This window comes from Andrographis paniculata, unplaced genomic scaffold (assembly GCF_009805555.1).
Source record: "Andrographis paniculata isolate CXL003 unplaced genomic scaffold, ASM980555v1 Contig58END, whole genome shotgun sequence".
NCBI classification, from domain to species: domain Eukaryota; kingdom Viridiplantae; phylum Streptophyta; class Magnoliopsida; order Lamiales; family Acanthaceae; genus Andrographis; species Andrographis paniculata.
The window spans coordinates 368091-378860 of record NW_026137593.1 but is presented as its reverse complement, the minus strand read 5'-3'; the positions used below and the strand labels follow the sequence as shown (position 1 = coordinate 378860).

The window sequence follows — 10770 nt, the reverse complement described above, 5'->3', positions numbered from 1 at the left end:
TGAAAGAATTAATTTTCTTCTTTTCATTTGATTTTTCTATTCAAAATCTGAGAACTAAATAGTTTTTCAATACACGAGCTCATTAGAACAGCCTAGCAATAGAAGAATGTGTGAATAATTTTTAGTTTCCATAAAACACACACACGCAGATATTCTCAAGCATGTTTCTTCAAACTATTTCTTTATAGATTTGTTTTCAAGTATGATTTCCTTAGCATATTAAAAGAAAAAAAATTACTTCGTTAAAGTAAATAAATCTCCCATGTTTTTTAAACTATTTTTCCAAAAATGATCTCATTTTATATTGAAAGAGGATAAGACGCTTTAATTAAGATTCCCAAGTGGATATCAAAACTTATATTGGATGATTCATTTCCAATAATGAACAAAAGAGATGCCTGTTGGCCCATCTTAGTAATTGTATCTCATAAATCTTGTGAAGCTTTTTGGAAGAAATAATAATTTTGTATTATTGCGAGCCCATTGCTCTGTATGTTTTGTATGACAGGGGGTTTCATGCAATATTTTTTAAAATATAAGGGGGTGACATGCAATTTTTTAAAGTAAAATGGAAATTTACTGAGTTTTAAAACCACAAAGGGGTTTCATGTAATACTTTTTAAAGTATAAGGGACGTCATACAATTTTTAAAGTAAATGAAGGATTTAAGTTAAATTTCGAAACCACAAGGGAATTATAGGCAATTTTGTATTCTTTTTCGATGAGAAAAAGGCACAATTGAAGCACTATAGCTATCACCAAATAGAATGCTCTTCACTACTCCATTATCTCGTTTTAAAAAATATTCTGAATATATTGAGAAAGTATAAGGGGAACTCTCGGAGCATATAATAACTTGGTTGAATAAGCCTCGAGGAAGCTACATCAATATGAAAGCATTAGAAGTAGAGCATAACCGAATATAAAAGCCAGACTAGGCTAATGCTTCGATGAATGATGATAATGTATATGAGTGACACGACACTAGTACCTACAAATATCTGACGAATGTTGGTCACAGAAAAGGTAAAACAAAAAAGCATCTTTCTGCAGTGAATTTCTAAGTGTAGTACATCATTTTTCTATTCACAGAACAAAATAGATTATAGATGATGACAAGAAAGAAATCTTATAGCTGCAAGCAAATCAAGATACATATAAAAAATTAATAGTAAAACGAGGCAAGTTCCTTCTTTACTGGGTTTCCTCTTCTCTCATACTGAGCATGCTTTTCAGTGAATCCTCCATCCAGTCAATGGAATCCTAAACACAAACAGCACTATCAATTCATAATAAACAAAATCACAAAGCAATATGACCTGCTTCAAAGGAAGTTTCATATATATTTTCTCACATTGTATCATACAACTATAAAAACACTCTCTAGTAAAATCAGCAATTCAGAATATATAGACCTACAACTTTATGACACAGCATGTAATTAATTGGATAGATACAAGCTATTGAGAAGATGAAAAGTCAAGGTAAGAACATGCAAAGCACTAATAATAGCTATATAAGGTCAATGAAATCAAAAGGTCGCAGAACCAAATGATTGGATTATCGGTAGTTCTTAACCAGAAAACATTTTTCATAACATAAATTATGCGAAAGACACACACACAGTATAAATCATCTCAATTCAGCCATTGGTTTCCTCTCAAGTCTCAAGTAAATCAACAATGTAGTCATACTTATGTAAGATTCTTTGCTCCCATTATTCGCTTTCCTCCTTCAAGTTTCCCGTAATCTAAAAACTATCCTTCCATTGGACTTCGTGAGCAACAAAATTTTGCTCACACTGCCCATAGCTGATGTCCGCCAGTCATCAAGTAAAATCGCAGTTTCTATATCAGAGACTAGGACTTAATGACATTGTTTGGAGACAGTCTTTGATCGATAACAGGCATGTTCTGAACACAATCAAGGACTCTTGTAAGTTCTCGGTGAACAAAATCCAGGCGTTCCCTGGTGATGAATGATTCTGAAAATAAATTTGCAGCAAGGGAATGAAAGGTTTGAGAACAATCATTCATGCTCTTTGCTATAATATGATTGTCAATCAGAATTAATGAACTTGCCAGTCGCCATCTGAGCAGAAAATACTTTTCTGGTATTTGAAAATAGTTTTTAACAAGAAGCACACGAAGGGCATGTCTGCATAATATACCAGAATGCTCAAATTCTTTGCAAGAGCAATGGATCTGCTCATCATCCGGAGTCCAAATTACATGTTGTTCTCTTTCCATTTTCCTGTAGTGCCTCACAAGATATAAGCCACTAGACCTTTCTGTTACAGCATACTGCATGGACAATACAAATTCGTTCTGCAATGCACGAAATGCAAAGGGTGTGAGGACAGTCCGAGCATCCTCCTCTAAGGGTAGGCAAGTTTTTGTTGGCAAATACAAGAGTTCTCCCATTTTCCCACTCAAAAAGTGTGCAGCATCACCAACCTACTACAAGTAATAAAGAAGTTAATATCAGAGCAACACAGAGGATAAAAACTCTTTATTAAGTTAAAAGACAAAAAAAATACCTGTTTGAAAAAGCACTGCAACGAGGACTGCGTGCTCATAATATTATTTGAGAATGCCTCTACTGATTTGAAAAACTCAACTGTTGTAACACGGGCTAAGAAGAAGTTACGAACATAGCAAAATGGCCATGATGCTTGGTAAGAAAAAAGGAGAGATATGTGCTTATCTGTATCAATTCCAAACTGAGTAACAAGATCATTCCACTGATGCTCAAAATCTCCCACATTTTCAAGGTTACACAGCGTATCAAATTTAGATTTAAAGTCTGTATATTGAATACCAAGTTGGAGGGAGAACCAACTGCTTATTTTGGAAAGAACATGCCACATACATATAATTTGCTTAGTTTTTGGCATCTCAATCACAAGAGCATCCCTTAGACCTGAATCCATATCAGTGACAACAATCTGCGGCCGTCTTCCTCTCATAAACCTAACAATGGCCTGGAGAAGATAGAATTATAAAAACAATCAACTACTAATATATACATATACATTATGGCCAAAAAGGTAGTGCACATGCACCTGTAATGCCCAGGAAAATGACTTTGATGTCTCATCTTGAAGTAAAGTACACCCAAATAAAACAGGTTGCCCGTGATTGTCAATTCCAAACCACATGCTAAGGATCATATTATAGGAGATGGAACGGTACGAGGTATCAATATTAACGACATCCCCAAAGAGTGAAAATGCCTGAATGGAGAATCCATAAGTCCACACAATGTTTTCAACTTTTCCACTGTCATCTGTTGTGAAAGTATAGACAAAACCTTCATCATTTTCACTTGCCAGCTTGCGCGCCTCAAGAAGTTCTAGCAGATCATTCTCACGCATCATAGCTAGCATTGAATCATTGTCTTGAACAGTTTTCTTACATGATCTAACAAAGTTTCTAACATCTTTCTCTAGAAAGGGTAACTGCCCTGGTTGGACCCCTTTTTCCAATTCAAGCACCTTCACAATTCGATTAACAGGAAAACCAGCCTTTGAAAGAAGAAGTATACGCTCTTGATCAGCCTCATCTATCTTCCTATAGGCAGGAAGCAGCCGAACTTGATCATCTTCCAACAATTCATGGTTGTGAACATTACTGAACTGAGAAACATACCACTGTATCACATCAGCAGCAATCTCTTTAGTCAAGTACAACTTTGCATCACATCCACATCGTACTGATTTCCTCTCCCTAGGGTGCTCTACATTAGCCCTTTTCCTTGGCTGATTAAATCCAGAACGGTAGCACACAAAATCCCTTCTGTAAACACCCAAACTTTGGCTTTCTGTTGACCGTGCTTTCCTAATGGAAAACCCATTCCTCCGTGCAAAGCTGCTGTAGTATTCGAATGCATCATCATCGTTTTTGAATATCTGACCAATATATGGAGTAAAAACAGTATCTTGCGACAATGATGGGATTTCACTCTTCACAGATTGTGATGCTTTTGCGCTTTGATCATCCCCATCATATTTAATGTAACACTTCCAATCTCCACAAGGGCACTGCTGCCTTCTAACCCATATGTTCTGCAGCGGCTTCACTGCCATCAAATCCACTGAAATATCCAGAGCCAATCACAAGCATCCAAGCCAGCTTTTTATACACCTTTCAAGCTTCAAATTGAAACCAATAGGATCAACAAGAGAAAAATAGCATAAACCTTAAAAGAAAGGCAAACTGAAAATTGCATTACCATATTAAAATAACAGAACCTAAACATCATTCATTTCATAAACAAGCAGTTTATGCTAAACGCCAAACCATATTTTAAATGTTAATAATCAGCCAAAAGCATCCATACACACGCGTCCCCCCCCCCCCCCCCCCCCCCGCCCCCCCAGTACCCATAAACATCAACATAAACCAACATCTCCCATTGACAATTTATTTATAATAAAGGTTTTTCAACATGAAAAAACTAGTTATGAATCAAACTTTTATTTTCACCTTAACTCTACCCACATTTCATTTCTCATCACAGCTCCTTAACTCTACCCACATTTCATTTCTCATCACAGCTTCATTCATAAATATTTCAATTTACTACTTCGGATGTTAACTGGAAGTGGGAAAATTTTCAAACGCAACCATTCAATTCAAAACCAAAGATAGCTGCGCCAAAAGACATGAACTGAAAACCAAGTAATCACAACTCAGCCCACTCGAAATAGACTGCCAAACAAACTTCAAAATAAATACTACCACGCAGATAACATGCTTCCTTGATCTTCCCATAGTGCGAATCATCGAAAATTTTCGAAGCCACAATCCAATTGAGAGACGAATGGACATTTAGCGCGAAATAACTATATAGAAGGCGCGGTTAATCACCTGAATTTGACAGATTTTCCGCAAACTGTAGAATAAGGATCAAACCTTCGTGGCCTCACATTCCGTCCGCATTGGATGTCTGATTCTCCGTGGATTTTTTCAAATATTTGACCGAAGGCTTCTGTTCTGTTCTGTTCTGTTATGCTGTCTTCTGATTGTAATCGACTCAATGATTTGCGTTGTCAGATATGTACCCGGAAGTTCTCTCTTACTTGCTCCTTTTCTTTATTTGTTGGGAGTGTTCTTTCTATATATTTCTCTCAATTAATATACTATACATTATTATTTTTATATTATTTATATGATTTAAAAATATATATATATATTCATTTTTAATCATTTTACAAAATAAATACAAATAATAAATAAATATAACAAATGTTAGAATTAACTTTCACACACAGACACAAACAAAAAAAAAATTATGTAGTTAAATCGATAGTAGGGTGGAACTCAAAGCCAGGGGAGCCCTCTTGCCCAAAAATGTATATAATATATTCTTGTATTTGTGATATATATTTGTTACGTACGAAATTTAGAATTAGGTTAAAAGCCCAAGGTAAAAAGGAGAATGGGCCTGGCGATAGAGTTGGTTGAACTGGCTGAGGGATACCGTGGGGAAATCAAGGAAATATATAAGACTTCAGGTCGGAAGGTCCTCAAGACGGAAAGACCTCAAGGCGGAAGGTCTTCTGGTCGGAAGGTCCTCAAGACGGAAAGACCTCAAGGCGGAAGGTCTTCAGGTCGGAAGGTCCTCAAGACGGAAAAACCTCAGGTCGGAAGGTCCTCAGGTCGGGAGGTCCTCGAGACGGAAAGTCATCAGGACGGAAGGACCTTAGGTCGGTAGGTCCTCAAGACGGAAAGACCTCAGGTCGGAAGGTCTTCAGGTCGGGAGGTCCTCAGGACGGAAAGACCTCAGGTCGGGAGGTCTTCAGGTCGGTAGGTCCTCAAGACGGAAAGACCTCAGGTCGGAAGGTCCTCAGGTCGGGAAGTCCTCAAGACGGAAAGTCATCAGGACGGGAAGTCCGCAGGTCAGGAGGCCTTCAGGTCGGGAAAAGGAAGAAAGTTAAGATCTCAAGAAAAAATCCAGACCGAAGTCGGGCAGACGCGGAGGTCTGTCAAGAAGAAGGTCGGGTAAGGAAGAGGTACGGACAGACGCGGAGGTCTTCGGTCAAAGACGGAGGGCGGCTGATGTAGAGGTCGGCCCAAGTGAGGTCGGGCGAAGAAGCAGGTCGGGCGAAGGACGAAGTCGGGCCAAAAGAGCGGAAGGTCTGTGGTCGGCTCAAAGAGTGAAATATAGGGATAATTTTGGTCTGCTGGGGACACGTGTCAGCATGAGAAGGGTTGGAAGACGGTTGGGAAGGAGACGTTGTAACCGTTCGGGTGACGGTTTTCAGTACGTTTTCTTCAAAGAATATTTAAGGATTTGGATCATCATTTGGCAAGGCATCTTCAATCAACTTCAACAAAGCAAAGTCAGATTCGGGGATCACCACTTTAAATTTCAGTCTTTTATTTTCCAGTTTATTTACCATACAGTGTTTAGAGATTCCTAATCTCAGGCACTAATTAATCAAGTTTAAGGATATTTTCTATATCTTTGAATTTTACTTTATTTTTGTTGAAAAATTACATCAACAAATTGGCGACCACAGTGGGAGCAAGACAAAATTGCTCATTCCAATTCCGGCGATAATTTCATACGTCTAAGATCCGGCCGTATCATCGGAAGGGTCCATATGGCAGGTTCACAACCTCAATCATCTTCGGCACCGGTGGGAGAATCCGTTCCACCACCTATTGTGCCAAATGCCGGGGAAATCCCACAACCACCAACGGACTGGTGGTCCTATGTTCAACAAATGAACAACCAGCATACCTTGGTTATGCAGAATATGTTGCGTGAGCAACAAACGAACATGTTGCGTGAGCAACAGAGTCTGATGCAGAACTTGATAGATCAAGCACTCTCAAGGGTTAGTCTTCAACCCACTCAAACGCCACCAGGAGTGTCACCGTCCAGACCACAGGCAAATTTCGCAGGGCCATCATTCGTGGATAGTACATTCCCAAGTGCCACAAATCCCAACCGAATGGATAGGGGAAAATCTCCTTTGACTTTTCCCAACAATGTTCCACTGGGACCAAGGGTTACCAATCCGCAGTCGAACAATACAAGGGAGGACAGGCCTGAAGGATATATACATGATCCTATTCATATTCCTGTGCAGGATCCGTTCCATGTTCCTGATCATCAACGCTTTCATGTAGATCCTGATGAGATTGCACATATACTAAGGGATCAGTATGGATTAACTCCTCAGATGGCTAACCGCCCCGCATATCAGAGACCTTTCCCAGAAAGGATCATTAATGAACACCCTCTCCCAAGGAATTTTCGACCACCCGATTTTCATGCATTCTCAGGGGAGGACGGATCTTCCACCATAGAACATGTTGGTCGATTCACAGCACAACTAGGAGAAGTTGGCAATAACCCTTTTTATAAGTTACAGCTGTTTGGTTTATCTCTTACTAGAACGGCGTTTTCGTGGTTTGTAAGCCTGCCTCCTGGACAAATTCAGACATGGGAAGGACTGGAGATGGCATTTCACGCTAGATTCTTCAATCCTTTACCAGTTGTTTCTTTAACTGATTTACTAGAATTGAGACAGTTTCCAGAAGAATCTGCTTCACAGTTTATAGAAAGGGTGCGATTGATGAAAGGACGATGTCCTACGGTAATCAGTGAGAAAGAGATGACCAATTTAGTGGTCCGGAATATGCATACTCGTTTAAGAAAGGCACTCACTGCCCTGGATGTTGAGGATTTGGCAAGTCTTGCATCCAAGGCGGGACGTTTAGAGTCCTTGTTTAGAGAGGAAGATCAGCATAACAGGCGTAATAGAGGCCAACATATGGCGAGTATGGGAACAGAAACATGTGACTTTGATTTTAATCAATCAGAAGAGATGGCAGCCGAAATCCTTTCTGGAAAACCTTATGTGTGCCCTAAATTGAAGCCAGTACCAGGATCTGAAGGAAAGGAGCAACCGACTTTTGATAGTTCGAAAGCTGATGAAATCTTTGATATCCTACTGACTGATGGGCAGATCCGCATTCCAAAGGGGCAAAGATTGGCCACTAAAGAAGAAATCAAAGGGAGACCATATTGTAAGTGGCATAATTCTTTCACACACAATACAAGTCAGTGTACTCATTTCAGGAAGGAAATTCAAAAGGCAATCAAGACAGGTCGGCTCAAATACATCACTCTAGGTGTAGACCAGCAACCGTTTCCGAAAGTAACAACGGCAATGGTTGACATCCAACCAAGTTCGGAAACAATGAAAAGTTCGGCCAATGATGGACACACAAGGGAACGAACGCAGGCAAGCCCCGAAACAAAAAAAGGAAGTCGGCCAAACAGTGGCCGACCGGAAGAACGACTCAAAGTTTGTGAGAAACCAGTCGCTGAAAAATGGGACCGTCCAGACGGTTCTTTTACTGTGGAAGTGAAAGAAAAGGTTTTAGCGCGTGACCACCCGACCAGAAAAACAGGATCAGTCGGGAACAATTGGGCTCGAAATAAAAAGCCTTTACCAGTTGATATAGATCCTCGTTTCCCAGGTATGAATCGTACACAGATTCGCAATGCCAAACGCAGGTATGCTGCAAAGTATGGGAAACGAGTTCCTTCAGCAAAACGACTAACCGACGAACAAAAAGCAGCCGACCGCTTGGCAGGAGATCAGTCTATTAGAGTCTTTACAGAACAAACGACTAACGAGCAGGGAGCAGTCACTCAATCTCCAAAAGGTCGGTCCAGTCGGGTCTGTTCAGGAAAGCAACCGAATGACGGATTAGGCGCTTCCGACTATGCCAAAGGAAGTTCGTCGGGACTGAGGAAAGGTAATGGGATGACAGATGAAATAATTAAAGGTTTTAGATGCCAACATTGTGAACGGATCAACATCAATCCATCTCTTGAAGAATTCCGTATTGAATCTTTGACGGTTCAATCTCGGGATAAGACAAAGGAAGAAGTAGTAACTACAGAGGAAAGTTCAAGATCTGTTAAATCTCGTCTGGGACCACGAATCCCTTGTCGAATGACAGAGATTAATCAGATGAGTGATGAACCGATGTGGGCGAGTCTGGTAGATGATACTATGGACGAACCTTTATGGGCATTCTTGGCAGATGGTGAATTAGAGGAAACAGAGTGGGCAAAGACCTCAGATTCCGACCCTCAGGCGGAAACACCTTCGATTGTGTTTCCTCCTATTCCAGAGGGTGCGATCTCCCATTTGAAACCTCTGTATGTTAATGCTCATATTTGTGGGAAACCAATCACAAAGGTTTTCGTGGATAATGGAGCAGTCTTTAATGTTATGCCATTGAAGACCCTCAAGAAGTTAGGGAAAGGAATTCATGATCTGTCTCCTGTGGAATTCGAAATGACAAGTTTTACAGGGCAGCCGACCAAGCCGGAAGGCATGATGGTTGCCACAATTGAAGTCGGACCAAAGAAGATCTCCACTGTTTTCTTTATTGTGGACGCAGATACTACATACTCTCTCTTGCTGGGAAGAGACTGGATTCATGCCTCTCAATGTGTGCCATCAACCCTGCACCAACAATTAATGTTCTGGGAAGGAAATCAGGTCTTCAAAATGGAAGCGAATGACAACCCATTCGATGTATCAGAACAAGTTGAAGAGTCAGTGTTTTATTCCAGTCCTTTGGCTCCGATGTCTCAATTGTATATGGCCAGGGAATACCCAAACAAGGGTTATAAAGTCACTGGCCAGAACTCGATGTTCTATTAAAAGAACACCTTTATTGTATGGCTCATGATAAAGCCACACCCATTCCCATATAATTTGTTTGTCATGGAAGATACAAGTTTAGAAGTATGTAGTTCTCTTATTAATAAGTTCTATTTAAAGCAGTTATTACATAAAGCAGAAAATAGTAAAGAGATTCTGGATGTTCACCTCCAAGAAGATGAACAATTTCGTTGGCCCGACTTATTAGAAAAAACAGAACCAACAGCTTCATCACAAGACCCATTATTGGAGTTTAATTTAGGAACCGAATTGGTTCCAAAAGTGATCAGGTTAAGTGGTTATTTGTCTAAAGAGCAACAAACAATGATGCTCGAAGTTATTAGAAACAACATTGATTGTTTAGCATGGGATTATTCAGAGATGCCTGGTTTGACAAGAAGTCTAATAGAGCATCGATTGCCTATCAAAGAAGGTTGTAAACCTTACAAACAACCTCCAAGGCGAATGAGCCCGGATCTGATGCCTCAAATCAAGGAAGAAATCCAAAAACTTCTCAAAGTGGGTTTTATTCAGCCTTGCCGTTATGCGGAGTGGCTGGCTAATATTGTGCCAGTGGTCAAGAAAAATGGTAAGATTAGGATATGCATCGATTTCAGGGATTTGAATCTAGCTACCCCTAAGGATGAATATGTGATGCCTATGGCCGACATGTTGATAGATGCAGCAGCAGGGCATAAAATCCTTAGTCTGATGGATGGTTATGCAGGTTATAACCAAATATTTCTGGCAGAAGAAGACATTCCTAAGACAGCATTCAGATGCCCAGGGGCTTTAGGTATTTATGAATGGACAGTCATGCCATTCGGGTTAAAGAATGCAGGGGCAACTTACCAAAGAGCCATGAATTCAATCTTTCATGATTTAATTGGCAGATCTATGGAAGTTTATATTGATGATGTTATTGTTAAATCTTCCAGTTTTGACGAACATTTGAGAAATCTTGAAGAGGCATTCGAAAGAATGAAGAAGTACAAGTTGAAGATGAATCCAACCAAGTGTGCTTTTGGAATATCAGCCGGGAGCTTTTTAGGATTTTTAGTTCATGA

The 10770-nt window shown here is 39.9% G+C and overlaps 1 protein-coding gene across 7 annotated transcripts; it reads right to left on the bottom strand.

Annotated features, from left to right (window-relative positions):
- Positions 1-943: 943 nt before the first annotated feature.
- On the bottom strand, positions 944-5083 carry LOC127257762 (putative protein FAR1-RELATED SEQUENCE 10). Of its 7 annotated transcripts, none has more exons than XR_007840107.1 (6): positions 4872-5083; positions 3065-4153; positions 2540-2983; positions 2082-2456; positions 1695-1984; positions 944-1263 (listed from the first exon to the last, which is right to left on the bottom strand). XR_007840107.1 is itself a non-coding variant. In XM_051284220.1 (5 exons), exons 2-5 carry the CDS (start codon positions 4085-4087, stop codon positions 1253-1255), a joined length of 1764 nt encoding a protein of 587 aa, XP_051140177.1. In that variant the 5' UTR covers positions 4088-4153; positions 4872-5083; the 3' UTR covers positions 944-1252. The 7 variants fall into 7 exon arrangements, 2 of the variants coding, with proteins under 2 accessions (XP_051140177.1, XP_051140176.1); XR_007840108.1 differs by having other exon boundaries at positions 2171-2456; XR_007840109.1 differs by having other exon boundaries at positions 1695-1913; positions 2171-2456.
- Between the last annotated feature and the right edge of the window lie 5687 nt (positions 5084-10770).